The 23,913-nt window shown below is 44.1% G+C and overlaps 1 protein-coding gene across 2 annotated transcripts; it reads left to right on the forward strand.

Annotated features, from left to right (window-relative positions):
• The first annotated feature begins 751 nt into the window (after positions 1-751).
• On the forward strand, positions 752-23,825 carry MRPS18A (mitochondrial ribosomal protein S18A). 2 transcript variants are annotated; one of them, XM_027641552.1, is made up of 6 exons: positions 752-873; positions 1,040-1,071; positions 4,572-4,676; positions 13,346-13,469; positions 14,289-14,355; positions 17,179-17,748. In XM_027641552.1, exons 1-6 carry the CDS (start codon positions 774-776, stop codon positions 17,195-17,197), a joined length of 447 nt encoding a protein of 148 aa, XP_027497353.1. In that variant the 5' UTR covers positions 752-773; the 3' UTR covers positions 17,198-17,748. The 2 variants fall into 2 exon arrangements, with proteins under 2 accessions (XP_027497353.1, XP_027497352.1); XM_027641551.1 differs by lacking the exon at positions 17,179-17,748 and adding an exon at positions 23,084-23,825 and having other exon boundaries at positions 756-873.
• Positions 23,826-23,913: the final 88 nt, after the last annotated feature.

A 23,913-nucleotide genomic window follows, 5' to 3' on the forward strand; every position in this document is an offset into this window, starting at 1 on the left:
TGTGGCAGGAGTGTAGCTCAGACTTCCATAACACAAAGGCAGCAGTACATCTAAATTCACCTCCATTCTCCTGAACATGAGCCGGCAGTGTGCCCAGGTGGCCAAGACCAATGGCATCCTGGCCTGTATCAGGAATAGTGTGACCAGCAGGACTAAGCAAGTGATTCTTCCCACTGGTGAGGCTGTACCTCAAGTCCTGTGTCCGGTTCTAGGCCCCTCAATTCAGGAAGGCCATTGAGGTGCTGGAGCAAATCCACAGAAGGGCAGCTGAGCTAGTGAACAGTCTGGAGCACAAGTCCTATCAGAAGCAGCTGAGGGAGCTCAGGTTGTTTAATCTGGAGAAAAGGAGGCTCAGGGGGCTTTATGGTTCTCTACAACTACCTGAGAGGAGGTAACAGCCAGCTGGGTATCTGTCTCTTCTCCCACGCAACAAGCGACAGGACAAGAGGACATGGCCTCAAGCTCCTCCAGGGAAGGTTAAGGTTGGACATCAGGAAGGATTTCTTAACAAGAAAGTGTGGTGAAACATCAGAATAGACTGCCCACGGAGGTGGTGGAGTCACATTCCCGGGAAGTGTTCAAGGACAGAACGGACGTGGCACTTAATGAAAACGAAAGCCCCGGGTGGAAGGCGCTGGGCAGGGGAAGAAGACCCTCCCGCCCCGTCCTGCCCCCCGGTTGCCGAGGCGGGGAGGACGCGCCCCGAAATGGCGGCGGTAGCACCGCCCTCCCGCTGGCGGAAGCAGAGTGACGGCAGCGCCGGCGGCGGCAAGATGGCGGCGTCCAGTCTGCTGTGCGGGGGGCTGAGGCGGCTCTTCGCCGGGCTCTGGGGGACCGGCTGGGCCGCCCCGCCGGCCCGGGCCCTCCGCCAGGGTGAGTCCGGGGGCGGCCCCACGCTGCCCCGCTGCCCCGCCGTCTCGCCGCGGTCGCGGAGAGATGGTTGCGGTCACTGTAATTCGCCTTCTCCCAGTCCCCAAATACCACTTCTTTAAGGCTGAATGACTCTCATTGTGTCCTTCTGTCTCTTTTTTTTTTTCAGTTGTGGAGGTGACTGAAGGCAACACGACCACAGTAAGTCCCTGTACCCCTTTTTCTCAGTAGCTGCCTTTGCTGTCGCTTCTCCTTCCTTCAGCCTCCAGTCATGTGTGTGGCCGTGTGTGTCCATGCCCGCACCCCCTCGCCCGCCCCTCCCTCTCCCCCCCTAGCAAAGTTAAGAAAAAAAGGGCTGAAGGGCCGCTTTTTTTAGGGGTGTGAAGGCAAACCCAAGGTAGGGTGCGTTGCGAATGCAGGTAAGCAATGGAGGATTTGGCTGCCGAAGGTCAGGATTGTCGCCCTGCTGCTGGTGGCAGGTGCCTCTATTCCGAGCCACCTGTGAGCACCAAACCCCTCACTACAGTCCTTGTGAAGCTGGAAGCCCTGACTGGAGGCATTCAGAACCCAAAACACCGCAGTTCTTCAGAGGGTTCATTTCTTAAACTGGTGACACTCGACAATGTCTCGAGTACAGGCACAAAAGAGGGCCTGGTGGCTTTGTCATTCCATCGTGGGCTGGCAACACGATGTGGCACTGAAGGATGGCTCTGTATCGGCTGTGTGCCATGCGCATCTCTTGCCTTTGATCTATGCTGTGTTTGGTAACCACTGTGTGTGCCATACTGACTGCAGGTGATACAAAGCTTACATCTTATAACACACATGGTAAGAAAAAATATTCGGTGAAAGGGGTATTTTCAAAGAAAGGCCTTAAATACTAAAGGGAAACAGCCCCTGAAAATAGAACAGAAGTTCTGAAGTAACTACTGAAGAAGAACATCTTCTCAGCTACACTTTAAGACAGAAGGAAAAGATTAAAGCAGTAGAATTCGAATTTTACGTAATTGACATCATCTGATCTATTGCACTTTATTGAAAGAATTGTCAAGGAGATTGCAATATTCTGCTCACATTATTTATGCCGGTAGCAATCTATGCCTTGACTGGAGACAGGTAACACAGATATCTTGAAATATATAAATAAGGAGAGTGGAGAAGGAATAATTTGGGAATAGTTAGAAGACAGTGCACCTAAATGCTAATCTCCATATACATAAATAATAAGAATGGGATGGGCTTTTTTTGCTTGCTAATGAAACAGACAAAACCTGGTTGTTCATGCCTTTGAAAGTCTTAAGTATTTTTGTCAAAAATGTATTTTCTCAAAAGTTTTGTCTTATTTGTATTAGTGGACATTGTCATGTTTGAAACCTGCATGGAGCAGGTTATTCGTTCTATTAGAGATTATATATCTAAAACATAGGGCAGCTAACAAGATTTCTTAAGACTGTCAAAAACCCCAAGTTTAAGGTGTGATATTAGGTGTGATAGAAAGTATCTTTTTCTTACCTTGAAATGCCAGGCAACTAATCTCTGCCCAGAAACCTGAAGAGAAAAGCTTGCAAGCATGCCCTGAAGTTGTTCTAATCAAAACAAGGGGTAGTGTGCACACCAACAACACACACAATGTATTTTGCTCAGTCACTCACTCAGTCAGTGAGTGCCTAATGTAATTTACATCCCTTTACAAAGGAGATGTAAATTATAATCTCAAAGTCCCAAAACATTAACTGAGGTTTGTTGTAAAAAAGGTATGCATTACATTAGCAGAGCCCTCTATAAAACTAATTCTTCCTGGAGATTTGGGGGTTTTTTGCTGAGTAATATCCTAGCGTCAGTCTAGGATCCGTCAGTGCCCCTAGATGAGGAAAGTCTTGTAACAAATGGTGTAAATTGACAAACCAAAGGCCTGATACATTTCTCAGTGTATCCATTGGTCACTCTATTTATCCTGCCAATTCTCCGTTTGTCTTTCCTGAATCCGTCTTTCTGTGCTTATCTCTCTGTGTCCTTGTTTTTATCAGTATTGAAGGAAATCTTTGACATGAACCAGATGAATGAATCCCAGAGGAATCTGGATTTCAGCAGCATACTGAGAATGTAGAGCCTCTTTATGCACTCTTAAGTTGTTTAACAGAAAAATAGCAACTGAGTGAATTAGCAGTATTGAAATCCTCAGTAACTGGGGAATAATTGCTAAAGCTGTACACTGAAAGTTATCTCAAGAAACAGTGATCTTGACATAGCATTCTGAATCTGTATTCACTTCCAGCATGAAATTATAGTCAAAGTACAATCTGAAGCCAGACTGGCAAGAATCAAGACCAAATACACCAGCTTCCCAAAAAATAACTTTACTGATTAATAAAAAATTAGATACTGGCCTACATTTTATGTTCATAGTTAGGTATTTGTTTCCGTAAAACTGACTTTTACTTGTGGGAGGTAAGAATCTTACTTAAAATTTGACAATACTGCCTCTTTGAGATAGCAAGATGCTTGAACTACAAATAACTTATGTTTCCATTTTCCCATCACCAGACAAGAAAGACACAAACCCAGAGTATGAAGGAGTTCTGCCAGTTCAGCTGGATGCCAGTTTGCTGTGCATGCTTACAGAAAATGTCTTGCTTTTCTTTTCCCAGGTCTTCCAGCACAGAACCTGATGGTTTCCTAAAAGTAACCTTGCATTCCACCCAGGGTTTCTTTTCAAACTCTCTGGTGCTTGCACTGTTTGAGCCTGCCAGTTTATGCTCAGAATCTGCATTTAATCTTAATTTGACCGGAGGAAGCTTGCAAAATATTTTGGAGAAAAAAGGCTTAGTTTTATTGGTTTTTCAGTCCATTTGGCTGCAATTTGAGATAGCTCTTGCTTCTATTACTAAGTCCTCAAAAAAAAAAAAAACCAAATGCACATGTAGATAGACTTTGTATTCCTATACTCCTACATATCTACTTTTAGAAAACAAATTTGTTGAGTTCTTCCTTTACACACCTTCTACATCTCTTTGCATGTTACTTGTGAGAAAACTTGAGTGTTAGACATCACCACTTTGTAGTGATGTAGAAAAGATCATCTTATAGTCTCGAAAAAGAATTGTCCAGCAAATTAAACTGGATAAAATATTGTTGTATGTAAAAAAGAAAAAAAGAAAACCACAAACTCCACAGATGTCTCCTAGCAGTGCTTTCTTAAATTTAACTTTTGCTCAGAATTTGCCCTCTTTGTGATTTATAATCTAGCAAGCCCCTGCATGTTTTTGTCTATAATGTACGTCTGCTATTCTGTGATATTCTTGTATTCCCAGAAGAAAATTGTTTTCAAGGTTTTGGCTAAAGGGACACTACAACATTCAAGTGTTTCAAAAGAGTACTGCAATAAACAGAATTCGGGTGAATATGAGAACTTCACACTGATTGTCAACTAGGTTATGTTTAGTAACCTTTACACAAGAATTTACCAAAGGGTTTTCTGTGCCCTCTGGATTTGCTCTTCTCCCCGTAGTCTGTGGCACAGATGTACCAAAGTGCTTGGTGTACCTATATAAAAGTGAGTTGAATGCAGATTCTCTTTTCCTTACATCTGCACAGAACTGATCAACGTGTTGTGGGCTTCATGGAAAGTATTCCTTTAGTCACAGGTGCAGGTAGAGGTCTAAGCTATGCCTGGTCACTATATCCTTTAAATTTCTTCCTAGATTGAAGGGAAAATTATAGAGGATGCTGAAGCACCAACTCCTCCAAACCCCTCTGGCCAGTGTCCCATCTGTCGCTGGAACCTGAAGCACAAGTACGATTATGTGGTAAGTTTAATGAAGGAATTCCCCCAACCTCATAGCTAGATCAGATGGCCCTCAGATCTACGTACTGCACAGCCTACCCCTCTCGTCTTTTGCTGGGTGTAGTAAAGATACTTAACTCCATCTCTGCTTCTCTTGGGAGAAGAGCTTTCTATGGAGTAATTGTTTGCCTTGGCTGATGGTGTTCCTGGGAAAAAAAAACGATGAACTCGTATCAAATAGGAGATTTGGAATTATACAAATGGCCATCTGCTCTGGGAAGGCCATATATTTCTTCTGTGCCCAGCTGCCTTTCAGCATTGCACTTCCAGGAGAATCAAACTGGAATGCAGCAGTAAGTCAATGGATACAGGTGTGTTCTAACTCCAGAGAGGCCAAAAGTCAATTATATGACTTCAAGCACTACAATTTCTCATTGGGTCACTGTCCACTAAGTTAATAACTGTTTCATATAACCTTTAAAAGTGTTGATGAGTACAAAGGAGAGCATACATTTTTTGCATGCCTTGCAACAGAAAAAACAGGTTTTATTCAAGCTTTTTGCAGGAAATGCTAATGAGAGGTTCATTAACTAATGAGGGGATAACTAACACTATGTCTAGACTATGGGAAGGAAATCCTGTAGTACTTTAAAACAGAAGTACAACAGTTAAGAACACTTTAGAATAAGAAACGTGAGATAGAAGATGCAGAATGTAACTTTACAAGAGGTCATTCAAACACAGAGTTTACAAAGGGAATAAGTTCTCCCCTTGCGAGCTAAAAAAAACTCAGAATAAGTTAATGTCAATAGGATTAGAGAGATATAAATACATTGAAGGAAAAGAAATGTTTGTGAGAAAGAAATTCCATTAATGAGAGAAGGGGACTGAAAGCCACATTTGTTGCAGAAAGACTAAGCATGTAGTCGTAGTGCACACACAGAAAAGAAAAATCATGTTTTAATATCTGTGTAGTAACAGCAATGTTGAAAATGTAAAACAACAGGAAAAAACAGGTGTAGAAATTACTTAAGCATTGAATTAGGTACAGACCAACAGGTCTGGATTGCATGTTGCCCCAAGATCTTGAAGGATCTTAAAGGAATTACTAACAAATATATTACTTCACTCACAGGATTTTTTTAAAGCATGAAAAAAAAATCCTAAGGAATCACCAAATGGTTTGAAAATAGCAAGCAAAATAATAAGTAGTTAAAAGAGGAAGGAGAACGATGCTGATGATTACCAGTTGGTAAATAAAATGTTGCAAATTCCAAGTAAAATGGTATCAGCTAGGAGTAAAAACAAATAATGGATTGAACAGGACTAATTATGACTCATGAGTTATGAAGAACATGAGTACAGCAATAAGTGCCAGACAAAATACTTGCAATTACTCCAGACAGGTGAAACAGCAGATATGAGATGTAAATGAAATATGTTTAGTATCTTTAAAAGCCTGTGTTGCAGAAATCAAGGCTTTAGTATCTGAGTATTGTCAGTGATTCTGACTCAGGCTGGGTGCAATGTTAAACAGGGGAATTAGTTGTGGGCAGGAGAGTATTTAGTGTTCTCTGGTCTGGTTTCTCAGCAACCTGGGAAACTTAAAACACAATGAATTTGCAGATTATAATAAATTAGGTTAAATGGCAAATACCATTAAGGTTTGGAAAGTACTACAAAAAGATTGTGTTTATTTTGTGTCACCCATGTTTGAACACAGCATTTTCTTCGAACTCATTTCTTCTTCATGTTTGCTGAATGGTGGTGTAATCAAAACCAACCAATCACACTGGAAAATACTTTGTTTAGGTTACTGCAGCTTTACGTGACTTTTATATGCAAGAAGTCGACAGCATCATTAAACTAGAGATTTACAGAAAGCATTCCATGAACCACATAGTAACAACTCAAGAGAAACTATAAACTGATGTCCAGGGGTAAAATGAGCTGTGGCAGTGGATTAAACTTGGAAATTAATATATAGACTCAGTTTATAGTGCTGTATGTGGTAGAAGACTGTTGCATGTAGACATAATCATGCCATCAAGAACCAAAGAAGCGGTTTTAGACAATGTGATGCTGTAGAGTCTGAATTCCAGGATTAGAAATGGGTCCCAACAGACACAGTAAAACATGAGTTTTACGTGTATTTGTAGAGTGATCTAAGGTTACAAGTTTTCTTCTACACTTCACTTTGATTCTTAGATCCTGATTCTTACTGTTCAGTATAGAGGCAAGAGAAAACCAAATGTGAGGAGAAATCCTGCAGCCAGAGTCTTGTGAATCATTGCTAAGATCATTTCTAAGAAATTGTGGTCCTGAGAGACAATCTAGGAACATGTCCATCTCAGCTGTCATACAATTTTTGAATGCATATGCATCTAGTGTATATATTATCCAGTACTACTCCAGTAGAGCAGAGGAGAACCTGGACAAAAAGTTAAAGAGAGCAGTGTGAACTAGTATTTCGTAACTGTAGAAGTTTCTTACCTCATATTTAGAAGCATCCCTCTGTAGGGGTGGTGAGAACTAGGAGAAATTTCAGTTCTGGAGTAGACCACTTCTTTTGCTTGTGTAAGTCCCTTATGTTTTTGAATGCTTTGTACTGGTTACGGATTTTCAGGATTTTAAATGTAAAGGTGAATAAAAATCTCCCTTTTCTGCACTAAAGTGGTCTCTGCTATTTTCTTTGCTGCAGCAGTGATGAGCAGCAGAATCTTGAAATGCTTAAATACTAAAGTGCAGGCATTTAACTGTGTGGGCTGTTAAGCAGTGGCACAATTTACTCACTGGTGGTTAATTGTCCTAAATGTCTGTAAATTGAGAACGACTATTTTTGTTAAAGATACAGCCTAGTTCATAGAGCATAACCTATAAGCTGTGCTTGGTAAGAGATCAGAATGGATGGATCACAGTGGTTCCTTTGAGATTGATAAACTGAGATCAGTCGGTTGCACAGAAGGGAAAGTGTGAGCTTTTTTGCTTGAGACGCTTGTAATTGGACTGAATGAGGCACTATGAAAAGGGAAGTGTTGAATTAGCCCCTGAGGGAGCTGAGTAATATGACCTCACAGGACTTTCCTTTTGTCATGTGCAACTAGCACAGTCTAGAGTAGTGGCATAATGAGTTACTCTGGCTGTCAGAGAACTGGGGGACCAGTGTCTCCAAAGTTATTAATCAACTGAACAGGCATTGTGAGCACTAGCAGGTCATGATTCCAACCTGCCTCAGCTGTGGTGCGGAGGGCTGCAGTTGTCTTTGCCAGTTCAATCCTTAGCCTCTCCTGTGGCTCAGGATAACAGAGCTTAAGATATAAATTCCCACAGTTTGTGGTCTATGTGTGTCCGTCCAGTGAAACTGAGATCTCAGTTGATTTTTTTTTTTTCACATCCATTGGAGATAAAAAAATTATTTTGGTCATTATAAGGATGCAACTGGATTGAAAACTACCATCCGGTTTTGAAATGCCTGGAGAATGGTGTACAGCTCCCAGGAGTAAGAGAGAAAGGCAAAACTAGACTCTTGTATAACTGGAAATAATGACTGGTGGACTTGTCCAGTACAGCCCAGTAGTAATTTGTCTGCACAGACAGAACTGTTCTCATGGTAAATTAAGGTTTTAATAAATCACATATAAGCAGTCAAGGATCCTGCTTTTCAAAGTGACTGCAGACATTGAAATGCAGAGATGCCTCGCATTTTGGTTGCCATCCATTCACAAGAACATGCGGTATATAGCATTCCATTTAGCAAGTTTGTCCTGTTAGAAGTGAAGGCTAAACTTGTTTTTCATTTCCCCCCTTATCCACTTCAGATATCATTAGTTTGAGTAGGCAGTAAATATGTCATCTTGCTCTGGCAACAATTAGGGGAAACCAAACTTTAAGCTTTGCCTATTAGCCTATTATTAATTCAATCCAAGTTGTTTTCATCAAATGCTGCAGATCACAGGGGTGGGAATCTGAGTCCAGCCTCATGGAAGCTGTCCAGTGATTAAAGCAAATCCGTGGTTACAGGCTTGGCTGTCCACTAGCACAAAATGTGATTTTCATGGAACATGACGGCACCATGAGAACTTGCCAGACATTTTTTTCTTTGACCGCTCCACATATTTGTTCACTTCCCTCCACAGCTGCCCAGTGAAGTTGGCTGTACCTGTGTGCTTTCTCCCAGTGGTAAGATACATCTGTGCAAGTACTTTGGGAGAGCACCTGGCCTGTTAACTGTGGGGATCTTCAGAAATGGACAAACCTTCGGTCAAGTGTGCAGCATTTTAAGCCGAATGGCGTGACTGTGATTTGGAGCTGTAGCAGCTGAGACATAGATGATTTCAGTCAAGAAATGACTGCCACACCAGGGTGTTGGTCAGTTGGTGACACTGTTGGTCAGAGATCATAACAGAGAACAGATTTTCTTGATTTTTTTTTTTCTCCCACAGAGAGAAAAGGAAAGACTATCTCCCTTTGCTTCCCACCTCTCCCCTTTGCATGGAAACATTTGATAACAAGCCTGTGACTCCATGAGGTGTGGTAGTAATATTGAGAAATCACTTGGACCACACACACGCCCTTCACAAGAGCCTGTGGCCTACTTAGGCTTTCAGGAGTGCAAAAACTGGAACTGCCTCCAACTTGCCATTGGCTCCTTTTTGCCTCCTCTCCACAGAGTAATGCAGCAGGCTAGTAGCAAAGTCTAGCAGGTTTTTTCTTTCTAGGCACTTGGAGCTGAACATCCGTTTTTCATTCAGGGAAGTGGTATGTCCTAAATGGCAAATTGAGCTGTTGGTCATTTGAAGAACCAGATGGCTAAAAAAGAGCAAAAAAGGGAATGAAGTTTTGCCCTGTTTTCCTGAATCCAATCCAGTGTATTTCAGGAGTGGTTGAAGGTCAGTGACCTTGGACTGTTTGGCTGGCCTCCATCCAGTTTCTACCAATGCAGCTGGCACTATCTGGTTCCCTGGTTACTGTTCTCCTTGGCAAGGCCATGTGTCAGCTGGGCTGAGGACACTCCACTTCCATTTTAACCATCGACGGCCTCCCAGGAGCTTTTTGCTTGTTGCTCAGCTGTGCTTTTCTCGTTCTTTGGATACAGCATCACTCTGTAGGGTGCCCGATAAGTCATTTGATGTCAGTGAGACACTAAAGTCAGGGTCTAAATGTCAGTGAGCCTTCATAATGTGCCATGTTTTCAAAGGAGCTAGATCTGAAAATCAGCCTGAACACATTTCACTGTAAACAAGTAGAAGCAGGAAGGAAGCCAGGTGAGGGAAGAGGGAAATTATGTGTCATGATGGTATTAGTGAGGGTGTTATTGAATGAGGGGAGGGGGGAAGGACAAAAACAAACCAAAAACCAAAACAAACAAAACCCCTCTAAATTGTGTCTGTAACACTTGTAATGCAACAATTGTCCCAGGTGACTATAAAAAGGGAAACGTTATATCCATCTTAAAAAGGATTGAAAGGAGAACCCTGGGAACTACTACCTGTCAGGCTCACCTCCATGCCTAGGAAGGTCATGGAACAGATCCTCCTATAAGTTGTGCTAAGGCACATGGAGGACAGGGAGGTGATTCAAGACAGCCAGCAGGGCTTCACAAGGGCAAGTCCTGCCTGACCAACCTGGTGACTTTCTATGATGGAGTGACTCCCATCACTGGACAAGGGAAGGGTTACAGATTTCATTTATCTGGACTTCTGTAAAGCCTTTGATGCTGTCCCCCACAACATCCTTCTCTCTAAATTGGAGAGAGAGAGATTTGATGAGTGGACTGTTAGATGGATAAGGAGTTGGTTGGACTGTTGCATCCAGAAGGTAGTAGTCAGCTGCTCAGAGTCTGATGGACATCAGTGTCAAGTGGCGTCCCTCAGGGGTCCATACTAGGACCAGTGCTATTTAATACCTTCATTAATGACATAGACAAAGGGATCGAGTTCACCCTCAGCAAGCCTGAAGATGACACCAAGCTGAGTGGTGCAGCTGACACACCTGAAGGACAGGATGCCATGCAGAGGGACATGGACAAGCTCAAGAAGGGGGCCCATGGGAAACTCATGAGGTTTAATAAGAGTAAGGTGCTGCGCCTGGGTCAGGGCAACCTCTGGTATCAGTACAGGATGGGGAATGAACAGATTGAGAACAGCCCTGCCAAGAGGGAATCAGGGGTGCTGGTGGATGAGAGGCTGGACATGAGCTGGCAATGTGTGTGCACAGCCCAGAAAGCCAATTGTGTCCTGGGCTGCATCAAAGGCAGTGTGGCCAGCAGGCGGAGGAAGGTGATTCTGCCCCTCTACCTTTCTCCTATGAGACACCACCTGGAGCACTGCATCCAGCTCTGGGGTCCCCAGCACAGGAAAGACATCAACCTTTTGAGTCGGTCCAGAGGAGAAACACCAGCATGATTAGAAGGATGGAGCACCTCTCCTGCGAGGAAAGGCTGAGAAAATTGGGATTGTTCAGTCTGGAGAGGAGAAGGCTTCAGGGTGACCTAATTGTGGCCTTTCAGTGCCTGAAGGGAGCCTACAAGAAAGACAGAGAGAGACTATTTGCAAGGGCATGTAGTGATAGGACAAGGGGAAATGACTTCGAACTGAAGGAGGGAAGATTTAGATTAGATGTCAGGAAGAAATTCTTTACTGTGGGGTTGGTGAAGCACTGGAATAGGTCGCCCAGAGAAGCTGTGGATGCCCCATCCCTCAAAGTATTCAAGGCCATGTTGCACGGGGCTTGGACCAACCTGGTCTAGTGGAAGGTGTTCCTGCCCATGGCAGGGGGGTGGAACTTGATGATCTTTAAGGTTCCTTCCAACTCAAACAATTCTATGATTCTATGACAGCATCTGTCAGAATTGGCCATTACCAGAAGGCCATCCTAAATTCCAGCAGCCCCCTTCACAGCTGAGGTGGTCTGGTGCTGTGGAGGTGGATGAATAATTCCTAGTTAGCTAGATTTCTGAATACTCATTTTATATTCTCTTGTGATTGTTTGCTTTTGCAAGGGCAGTAAATGAAGCTAGGAATGCTCCAGGGAGCTCTTTGTAAAAGAGCAAAGATGGGGGATGAGAGCAGGTCTGTGAGTCTGTGAACAGGCTCACCCAACGTGAAAAGCAACAAGTACTCTTTGTTCTTGCCTGTTGCCCTAGACAGGGGGGTGTAGCGTTCTGACATGCCTCATTTGAAATCTTGTTCTGTCTGAGTTCTCAGTGGCAGGTCCCCTCAGACTGCAGGCAGCCTCTACATGGTTCTGCTGCCTCAACTATGAACATATTTACAGTAGTGATGGAGAAGTAAACTCTCACCAGCAACAAGTCTGTCAACAGAAGGGGAAAAAACAAGCAGAGAGTCTCCAGAGGCCCTTTGGGACAACTTATGCTGACATCAGGATGTCAAGGGGGCCTTCTTATATTGGCCTGAGAGGTACCTTTGCACTGGTGCTGTGTGTGGAAACGGAGAGCACATATCTGAATCCTGGGCTGTTGTACTGTGTACAGTTAATGGGACACTCATGCAACAGCTGGTGCTGCTGTGTTTAAAAGTTTGTCATTCCAGCCCTGTGATACTATCTGATCCTAGAGATCCCTTTAATTTTGTTTTTATTAAGAATGCTTTACATTTCTAGATCATTGGTCTACTCTGGCCTGCAATCGGGAGGTCTGGAGACACACTATCTATAACGCTGCTGCTTCTTTTGAGAAAGCACGCAGGATCGCTCTTGAGGAGAAAAGACAACGTAGAAAGAACCGTGTCTTGTCGATACCACCTGAGGAGTCTTTCTGCTGTGCCTTTTGCAACTGGACTTGTCTACCTCGCATTGGCCTTTTTAGCCACCAGCGCGCTGGCAGCAAGTGTGGGTAGAGCCTTTCCCAAATCTTCATTTGCGAAGCCTAGCCATGAATGAAGGAATTGGAAAGGTCAACAGCAGTGTAGTCTAAATTTTTCTTGAATCACAGATGAACCCTCAGCATGCTTTGAGTGCTCCTTCCATCCAACATGGCTGTCACAGCCCCATCTTATTAAGATGCATGCACAGTTGAAGGACTGAAGGCAGCAATTTATCCTATTAGGCCTTTCTCATCAGCACACATTCTTTTCTTACAAAAAGCTTCCTCGTGCAAGATATTGGATCGTTGCCCTGCTCTGCACCCTTCCAGAGAGACATGAGGGAAGTTCTACTATGGGAAACTGGACAGAAGTTTGAGAAGTAGATAGCAGAGAACAGTCCTGCTTTGAGGGAACAAGGAGGGGACCAGAAGTGGTCTAATGTATCTGTGACCTTTAGGATAGCAGCTGTGATGGCATTTCAAGTTGTGTAAACAGTGTCCACCTGTGGGTCTTGTGTAACTGTGCCTGAGTACCTAGGACACATTATCTTAGCAAGAATCTTGGAGCAAGTAGTGAAACAGTGAAGGAGCAGAGATTGCAGCTGACATCATGTGTTTACACTAATGAAGTCAGGGGAAGACTGAAGCCATCTGAGTGACCTTACTGAGCTGAGCTGGCAGGCAGAAAGTGACAGCAAGCAAAAGCCACTTGTTGTCAAGCTGCAGACAAAATGCGCAGGAAAGAATCACTGTTTTGTTTTGAATTGTTTTGAATTCTGTACACAGCACAAGGGTCAGCACAACACCTTGAGTACCAGCAGTTAAGGTAGCTGTAACACTGATGGTTTACCCTTCTCTTCCTCTGTCAGGATGTGTTGCTGCTGAGTCAGTTTATCCGTTCTGATGGAGGGATGCTGCCACGAAGGATCACAGGCCTCTGTTTGGAGGAGCACAAGAAGGTTGCTGTCTGTGTGCAGATGGCTCACCGTGCAGGTACCTAGCCTCCACCTGAGACAACCCTTTACTGTGGAGTACCTACAGAACCCCTTGAGAGGGGTCTCCTGCCCAGTAGGTATAGCTCAGTGAGATGTCGTTGTCCAGTCACCCAGCAAACTCATTATTGTCCAAATACTGGGACAGGGTGATGGAGCAGAGACTACTTGTTCTGCTTACTGTGTGTCTTGACTCCTACCATGGCAGCAGACATTTATCCCTGTACCTGAAACTACCATTGCAGAAAGATCTGGAAAGTGGCTCAGTCTCTGTTAACTAATGATTAAACACCTGCTTCTGAAATGATGTGATTTAGTGTAAGCTTACCTACCCCTTTAGTAACACACAACTCTCTACCATCTGCCGTGTGACAGCTTTTTTACTTTTCCCTGGGACTGGGACGCAGGTTGTCACAGTCAGAATATTGTGCTGATCTTTATTACTGGTACTTGAGTTGTACCCAAGTTAAATGGACTGAGAATGTTAATAGTCAGATTTTCCATCCTGGAAATGAAATGTAATTGGACACCAGTGCCCTATGTCCTCTGAAAAATCCTCTCCAGTGAGCCCAAGTGACAATGTCTTTGGTGTGTATTTCCTTCCTATACCCAGCAGAACCTCCCAGCTTTGTCTTGGCTGAGGTGCAGGTTCAGCAGTGACTAAAGACAAAATACCTTTTCTGCTGTACTTGAACTTTTGCTGTGCTGTCACAGTAGCAATCTGGGTTTCCTGGCTTACGAGGTGTAATGTGACTTCTGAATGCTGTAGAAGCAAGGAGGCGCTGCAAAATATTCTCACACCTTTCTTTTTCTGTTTCAGGTTTGTTGCCAAACCACAGGCCTCCACTTCCTGAAGGTCATATTCCCAAGAGACCCAAGCTCAACAGGCGAGTAGTCTTGTCTTTCCACATTTCCTTTTTTCAGGAATAGATTGGAAGAGGAAATGGGGTAAAACATGCCTCAGGCAACAGGGTTTATAAAGAGTACTCATAGCATTTTGGAGAAGTGAGATCTGTCACAATATTCTCTAGCCAGTCTTTTAAGGGCAAGCCACATCTCATACAAACCATTTATCCACACAGGATTAAAACTGCCACACATATTAGGGTCTACCCACCCTTCCTCAGCCGTGCTCGCCTCCTCATCACTAACAATCAGTAAGACAGTCACAGGAGGACACCACAGAGATGGAGTCACAGCACTACAGATTAGCTGAGGCTGGAAGGGGCCTCTGGAGATTGTCTAGTCCAAGCTATGTGACTCAAGCAGAGTCACATAGAGCAGGTTACTCAAGACTATGTCCAGTCAGGTTTTGAGTATATCCAAGGATAGACCTTCCACAGTTTCTCCAGGCAGCTTGTTCCAGAGAACCACCCTCATAGTGAGACAGTGTTCTCTTATGTTCAAGGAGAATTTCTCATTTCAACTTGTGCCTGTTTCCTCTTGTCCTGTCACTGACACCTGCCTCTGTCTTCTTTACACCCTTCCTTCAGGTACTATGAACATTGGTAAGGCATGCCTGAACCTTCTTTTCTCCAGATTGAGCAGTGCCTTCTCTCTTAGCCTTTTTAGCCCCCCAACAGCAGGAGGGTGCCCAGGCAGAGTAAGAGCAGTGAGTGGGGGACCGAGCAGCCAGCAGGGGCCCATCACAAGCCTGTTGCCTTCTGCCCCATCCCCGTTTCCTGCAGTCAGCAATTCACCCTCTGTCTACCCTTCCTATGCAACAACAGGGTCTCTTTCCCCTCCCCAGCCTCAATGGCCCCTGGCCTTTAGTGGGCGAAGGGAAAGCCTATGGCTACCTCCTGCTCTGTGCTGGGCACTTGGAGGTGCTAATCCCCTGTTTATAACCTCACACTAGGTTTCCATGGGGATGCCAGAGCGGTGTATGAACCTCACATTAGCAAGCCATGGGGTTACCAGAGGCCGTGGGTCCATTGCTGGGAGAGCTTGGAGTGCAGGGCTGAGGATGGCTGGAGACTCCTGCACTTCAGGTCTGACTCTCTGCAGTGGAGATTTGAGAGAGGTTCTTGGAAATGTCCCTTAGATGCTGGCATGCTGCATAATGTAGCCATCAGATACTTCAACTGTGATAACTTCTTTCCTGTGTCTTATGAGCCTTGGGGATTCTTTAGTAGCTGTTGTCTATCTTGTAGCTGTGGGGTGGAGCACATTATCTTGTTAGCATTCACACTGCAACCCTGCTTAGCAGGCCGAGACTGGAAATGGTAAGTGCAGTAACTTGCTGGACTCCACGTCTGATTCCCTGACTCTTACAAATTGTTCCATAGACTTCTAGTGAGAACAAGGAATTAATACCTCCGGATACATTCTACATGCAAGTAGGTGTGCTACACCTCTTAAATTAAGAGATTTAAATTGGAAATTAGTATCCAAGCTCTTCCTGTTGCATTGCTAGTCCCTCCCTACACCACCCTTGTTTTTCTCTTCCCAGTGAGGGAGTGTAGGAAGCAGGGTGGAAGCAGAGTTTAGAAAAAAAGAGCAGAGCTGTTGCAGAGGATATGGAACAGCATTGAAATAGGCAGGCTTTGGGGTCTGGGTGGAGACAAGAGAATAGGATCAAGAAATCAAACTGAAAGTTTTGGTGGTGAGCCCGAAACTAAACAAACAAGTCAGAAAACCAGGATAGAGTGCAGGTGTACTTCAGGAGTGCTCTCCTGGTCCCTCATGATTCTTCTGAGCCAGGTGGAAGGGGAAAGCTCTGTGTGTTGGAGCCTTGCAAAATCTTGCCATTGCGGTTCTGTAAGAGTTTTGACTGTGTGTACCCCCACCTTTACTTCCCTCATTGCTCTCTGGAGCAGTAGCTGGCACCACATAAGGCAGGAGTAACAAATTGCTTCCTTCCTCTAGCCTGAAGGGTACCTACATGCTGAAGTCATACAACCAGTACTTATTTTGGGAATGAGGCCAGAGCTCTTATCAAAAGTTTCCCACATAAATGACTTGTCCAAGCTTACCTTGTCATTACTTCTGTACTTGTTTCTAAAGCTTCCTGTAAGTCTGTAGTAAACTTGGGAAGCACCCAACCTGTGGTGCTGCCAAATGCAGGTGAGCTGACAGAGAAGAACAGGGGCAGAATTGGGTATGGACTTTGGAGTAGAACAAACTGCTTTGTTCAATGCCATGAGAACATGACTGGGTCATCCTCTAAACCTGTTTGGTATAATATCAGGCTGCTCACCGAACTTAGCTTGTTCCTTCATTATGTTTGTGTCTGCTGGATTTTTAAGTACCAATTCAAGAAGGGATCAGCAGGATCTACAGAGAGCCTACAGAGAGCAGGTAGGCTATAGGAATAGCTATAGTAGGCTATAGAGTAATAGGAGCTATTACACAAAGTGATGTATTTTCCAAATCCTTGAGTTTCATCTCTTTTTGAGATTGCTATATTGGCTGCTCTAACCATCTTTACCACTGTGCTTAGATGAGAGGTAGCAGTGCCATTTTGCACTGCTGCTGTAGCCCTGGGAATGCCAACAGGGAGAAACAGTGGGGCCTCATAATACACTTGGGCCCCTTGTTAAAGCTTTTCCAAGATGGGAACACGGGTAATGTACATTCCTTAACATCAGTTTATCCAGCCCTTGCACTTTCCATCTCTTCCTGCAGTGATGGCTTTTTTTCTCGCTCCACTAGTGTGTCTGCTCTGTGTGTGGTGTTGAAATATGCTCTTTACACCCCTCCCCCTCCAGAATAACTCTCACCAGTTAAGAGCAGATGGAAGTGCCCATGCTGTAGATGGCTGGAACTGTTGAATTGCCACCAGCTGCTTGAGGAATCTTTTACCTGATCTCTGAGGGAGCCAGGGATCCTGGAACAACAGTTTGCCCAGTGCTGTGCACTGGTGCTCTCAAAGGTAAAAAAAAGACATCACTTCCTTGGCTCTACAGGAGACTGGTCCTACTTAGGCAAAAGAAAGTAGTCATGAAGCACCAAGCCAGCAAACAGAGAGGAAGATAAACTAGGATCAAGGTGGCAAACTGAGACGGATAGTCCTCACAGGTGGCTACTAATATCTAATATACTGAGAATTTAGGCCATTCCCAGACACATGGCCTCCCTTTTGCTCTCCATCTCTCATCTGCACTTATTTTCTTGCCATCAGAGCTTGCATTGCACATGGAGGAAAACTTTGCATACAGAAGACACAGTTCCTGCTATACCATTCTAAAATAAGGAAGTGCAGGTTGAAAAGAATAGATAGAACACTGTAAAGGTGTATTCTGTGTCAAGACTCGGACAATAAACTTTGTGCTGCTGAAGGGCAGTGTTTCAGTCTTACCTGTACTTTTGTGTGCTCACCCTTCTCCCCTGAAATTCCTCTCGTTGCCCTACCCCATAAGCAATCCATTGTTTGTCTCTTTGCTCTGAATTGAGAAATCTTTCACTTTTGTAAGGGAGGGACTTCTGAGAAGTCACTGTCTGCTCCAGATGTTACCCCACATAATTCTGTGAGTATTCCTACCGTCGGGGGACTGCCTGCCTTACAGTTACACTGAGCTGAAGAATGTCTTGCTGATGGTAGACTGCAGCATCAGCTGCTAGAGTGCCAGGACAAAGATGAAAACCTGAGATAACCTTCAGGACTGATTCCACTCACACCACCTGAGACTGAAGGCGATTCATCATGGGAAATGTAACTTGGAGTGGGAGTCAAAAGCCCAGTACCTCTACTGTAATACAGACCTCAGCATTCACTTACTGCATGTAGACTCACAGCAGCAACCCCTGCTTGGCTGAAGTCTGGCAGAATACTTCATTTGGATGAGCAATCCCTTTCATTTCTCTCCAGTCTTGCAAACTTCTGGTTGGTCCTCCCTTTGGCCAGGTTTCTTTCGGGGCTGTGTCAGTATTTTTGAGAGCAGCTTCATTTGTTGCTAAAAGAGAGACAAACCAACCTGATGAAAAACTGATTTGTCCCTGAGGCAACGTACAGACCATCTGCACAGGAGGAACCCTATGGTTCCTGGGCAAAGATGCTAAGGAAGTACACAAAGAAGGACTGAGGAGCTGTGTTAATGTATGCAGCACCAGAAAGCACCAGAAAAGCTACTCCTCAGCTATTAATTTGCTGCATTTGTGGCTGTCTTGGCCAGGATGTTTGGCCCATGTCATGGTCACCCTGATTAAAGTGAGCCTGCTTCAAATCTGGCATGCACTGGCTAGCACCTAGTTGGGATTAAAAGGTATCATGCCGCCATATGGAACTATCAGCAAACTGTCTTGTTTTAACAAGGATCAGGCATGCTGACCTGTCGTTGATTTAGTGTTGTGAAGTGTGCATTTATCATACAGAACCCCTCTTCCTCTCAAGAAGGTGCTCTTCTGGTGCTTATTGAATGATGTTTTCCAAAAAGCATAATTCCTGTTCTATTTTCTGAAGTGGTTTTATTGTCTCAATTGTAGGAACTTTGGACATTCCCTTCTGCATGCCTTAGATTTCTCTGCAGTTTTTTCCAAGGGATGGTTCCACAACCAAATTTGTCTTGCCAAGGATTGACCCCTCATCCTCAGCCTGAATTCTCCCTTTCATAACTTCCTGCTGTTACTTCTGCATCCATTCATGCTCCAGCCTGATATGTTCCAGTTAAGTGCTGCAGCAACAAAATATTTTCACTAGCCCAAGAGGCTGAGGGAGTTCTCAGTGATCTCACCAGCACTGTGCAGGGTGACAGACTGTTCGCATACTCCAGAGTCTTGTGTGTGCAGGACACTACACACTAGAACCAATTGGGAAACAGCCAAGCTCAGCTGTAGGTCAAACTTCTTCCTTTAGGTAATGGAAACCTGAATAGCTCAGTGATTTTCTTTTCACCATGGAGGTTGTCACATGGGTAATGTGGACTAACACTCAATCCAGAACAGTCCCTGAATTCAAGACAGTATCTAGATGCTCTCTTAACGTGAATATAGCACTCATTTTCTTCTGGCAGGTCCAACATATTGATTAAAGCACAACACTCTAAAGTTGTTGCACACACCCTTTCCAAAAGGACTAGGGGATTTTACAGGTTCCCTGAGTCTGAGCTCTGTCAGCAAGAGGTGCCTGTAAGATTATGGAGTACTTGATTTTGAGTGCTCAACTACCACTCCATTTTCAATTTCCTGCTGGAAGAGCATAACTTGGCACAGGTAATATCCAAGTTAATCCCTCCTCCATCACCTGAGCTGGAGGAGTTGCTGTGTGTTAGGAAAGAAGCAGGTTCCATGTGAATCCTTCATGAATTACAAGGTTCTCAGTCTCTGTGGACACCTCTCATCCCTGGGAGCAGAATCTGGTTTCACTGCTATCAGCATTTTACTCCACCAGCATGTGGTTTCTCTCATCTGCGTGGAAACTGTGTTGTGCACAGCATGTGAATTCAAAAGCAAAGAGCTAGAAAGGTTGCAGGTGAGCAAAGCCAAGAGGTGTCGTGGGAAGGGATGTGGCAGGGAAGAGGCAGTCTCGCCAGCACTTTGATCGAGTGCTTCCTGCAGTCTGTAGCCCTCTGCCTTCTGCTCTTAATCCAAACAAAAGCCATATTGAAAAAGTTCAGTGAGGGTTCAGAAGTTCAGCCTTGAACTGCACCAACATGGCCTTTGCTTGGGCTGTGTGCAGGACTGCAGTTGCCCCATTTCCCTTACCCAGAACATGGAAGCCCTGTGCCTACTCCTGGGAGTTAAGTAGCAACCTCCAAGGAGGAAGACTTCGGGGCCCTCCTGCCCACTAAATAAAATCCATGGAAACAGACTTCCACATGCTACAGAGATTTTAGGCTATTAGAATGACTGCAGGAGACTAACCACAGTTGTTTCCATCCTGCTTATATCTTGCCTTTTCCCATCAGGGAAATCCCATCAGGATTTCCATCACAGTTCATCCAAACTACTCATTTTTGCAGCTGGAGTGTAGGGATTCTTGTTGTTGCTCAGGACCCTACCATACTCAGGGGCAAGCAGAGCCCTGAGGTGAGTCACCATTCCCAAGACTGGCAGTTCTGTCCCCCTGCACCCAGAGTGGGAGCTCTGCACACTGAGCCCATATGGGTTAGGAGACAGCGGACCAGCTGCATTTGGCATCCACGTGGAGAGTCTGTTCTGACAATCCTCAGACCATCCATCAGTGTGTGTTTATAGGTGGTTATAAAAACTCCCCAAGACAAACTGTGTTGTTGGATACAATGAAAAGTTGAGAGACTTGGCTAGAAAAGGGGGTGTACGCTACCTTACATGAATGGCAGAGTTTGCAAAAAAGTCCCATGTGCTGGCCTTTGAAGCTCTCGTATGTGAGTTTTGTGGATTGTTTTTACTCTCTGGAAAAAAAAAGTCTGTGAGACAGTAGGAACTGGAGTTAGTCAGAGAGGAAAAGGAACTTTGTAGACTGACTGCTCCCAGGGATCAGGCTTTTGCACTGCTGAATCAAGGTAAAAAAAAAAAACAAAAAACAAAAAAACCCAGCAAACAAAATAGGACAAGTTTGAGTTTAGGACAAAGCAAGTATTAAAAGCCCTAAAACCAAATGTGCTCCAGGAAGGGAAAGCGTCCAAATGTCTGTTTCAGTTAACAATGAAAAGCCCCAGCCTGCAGTCCCCAAAGGAAGCCAAAAGCCTGGACCAGAGGGCTGGATTAGACCTGCTCAAAAGAGAAATAACAAAAGCTTTAAAATCAGGCCATTACTAAATCCTCCTTCCTATGCAGAATTGGGGTGTGCACTTCCAGCCCCCACACAGAAACAGAGGGATTTCTTAAAAAGCCACTGTCTGTCTAAACCTGCACACAGCATTGATGTGTATCTCACATTCACACATTCACTTCTCTCCCAGTGAGATCATTTATTATCACGGGAACACTTTCCCGTAATCGTGTGGACACGTGACCAGAACTGCACTTGGCACACTGATGCATTAAAACAGTTTGGGATTTTTTTTTTCCTCCTTTGCTGTAAGTGCAGTCTTGCAATACCAAAACTTGTGCTACAGCTGTCCCCCTGCAGCAAGGGGAATATGAAAAGAAGGACCTAACCCATGTGCCCGTCTAATACCCCCACAGCTTCTCCCAGAGGATTTGCCTTGCTGTGGTTCTTTGCCAGATGCCGAACTAGGGACCTGCGTTTGGTCTCTCTGAACTCTCCTTGCATGTGAAATTAGAGACAGGAGACTCTCTCCTACTTCCTGTCCCAAAGTTGTTATGTAAGGGATTCCACTAATGCATGAGCATAGCATTACAGGTCAAAAGGGACTAATTGAAGGCACAAATAGGAGAAGAAGTAGCTGGATCTTGCTCTGTGTCGTCACTCAGACTCCTCCTGCTGTTGCTTCTACGTGTTTTAACTATGGTAAACTCCTCAAAGCAAAAGCAAAGCATCTTGGAAGTGGCTTCATTTCAGAGACAGGAAGCTCCACATGTGATTAATTTTTCAGTTTGTGCTGTTTGGGAGTGCTGAGGAATAAAAGGGCTAGGAAGATGGGTTGTTGCATACTCTGTAGCTGCCTGGCATAGCAAGCTTTCTTTGTAGTTCTTAGGAATGTCCCAAATGCCTTCAAACAAATGCATTACATGGTCTCTATCCAAAGTTCTTAATATCTCATATTTGCACAATGCAAATAAAAGGTAACAAAGCTGTTTGGGGAGAGGATGACTGATTGAGGTTACATTAAGACCATGGGATTACTCAACAGAGGCATGCAAACATCTCTGGATAAAGTTTATCAGTCTGTTCCAAATTCTAATTTGTTGGAGCATTGTTTGTGCAGATTATGCTAGGGTTTTACTTTGGATCTTTATTGTCTGAAAAGACTCCTCTTTCTCTAAGGACCTCTGTTCCCCTCTCTACTGGTAGCAAAAGATTTAAAGCCTAACAAAACTCCAGGCCACCCAGTCACAGGGTAAGATTTCCAGTAAGTGATTCTGGATCTGAAATCCCCTGCCTATTTGCAAAGCCAGGTCTAAAACTTCAAATGGTAAAAAAACAGAGGATATTTGCCAGACATTATTCTTCACAGAGATTTGTAGTTGTGACGATAATTCCATTTTAATACCTCTTACACTGTTGGTGTTGACTTCCTGCACCAGCAAGCTGCAACAATACTATTGTACAGAGAACACTAGAGCAAATTTGGACATATGAAAATACAAGACTAGGCCAGAAATCCATTCCATGCATAAGAAATAACCAATTATCCCCCAAAAGTAAATTAATCCCTTTTTAAAGACTTTATTTCTCACAGCATTTAGCCTTTGTAATTAGTTTACCTTATTGAGACCAGCTGTTGAAATAACACTTCCCCTAGAGGTTGAATGCATTTAATCTTGGACTTAGTTGCAATGATGGGATTTGGCACTCTAGTTTAGCTGCAGGTGGACAACTTGCCAGCAGCCTGGAGACTACACCTGATTTGCTTTGTGAGACTGAAAGTCAAGCAGGTGCCAGTGGGTTCAGTACAGAGGTGAGCTTAGAAATTCCAAAACAAACAAAAATTGCTTTCCAGTAGTCCCTTCTGAATTAAGAGAGCTCTGCTCATGGTTATTCCTTTTATAAATAGGCCTGCTCCTGCTTCAGTTGAAACCCTTTCTCAGTGATCAACCTCCAACTGAAACATGTTTGTGTTGTTTTGACAGGTACCTGACCCGCTGGTCCATCAGATCTGCAAAGCCCATCTGGAAGAGGGGCCCTAAGTGGTGCAAAAAGCCCTTTCCAATTGGACACCCTTTGCTGAAGGATAATGTAAAATATACACGAAAGCCTCTCTATTTAAACCACTAGTGGCCAGAACTGGCATAGTTAGTAAGCACATGTTTTGCACTGGTCTGCTTTTTTATTTTTCCAAGTTTGTGAATATCTCCAATTTTCTTATTCCAAATCCTTAGTACTCTATATTGTGTCCAGCTGTGATCTGTTCCTCTAGAATACAAGATCCATCAAAGCAAAGTTCAGTGTGCAGAATGATTTGAAGAAAGCAAAGGGCAAAGACTTCTGCCTCAAAGCCAGAAAGGATCTGAAGGCTTTTGTTTCTTTATGTTCCACGTATTGGTTTGGGAAAGGATGTTTCCTTCTATTTCTGTCAGTGAATGGTGTTTCCCAATTAACATGTGTTTCAACTCAGATTTGCACCATTTGGGCTGTAACGCTGATGGAAGAAAAAGTCCCCTCAGCACTAGGTTTCCTTGGCAGGAACAGAAATTGTTAATGACTACTGACATTAATTTTTTTATTATTATTATTATCTGTACTATCCATCATTTGCAGCAGAACACCTGTGGCTGTGGCAGACAGGCATATGTGTCTTACATATCCCCTTAAGGATTCCTGGCTTGTGCTTCACTCCTGGATCTGAGAAATACACAGTGTTGACATCCTTGATGACTTGGCCTGTTTTTTCCGCTTTGCAAATACATTTGTCATAAGTCTTCCATGTCAGTGATGTGGTTGCTTCCTAGCATAGCTTGGA

Source organism: Corapipo altera, unplaced genomic scaffold, assembly GCF_003945725.1.
Source record: "Corapipo altera isolate COAL_440 unplaced genomic scaffold, ASM394572v1 48b, whole genome shotgun sequence".
Classification (NCBI taxonomy): domain Eukaryota; kingdom Metazoa; phylum Chordata; class Aves; order Passeriformes; family Pipridae; genus Corapipo; species Corapipo altera.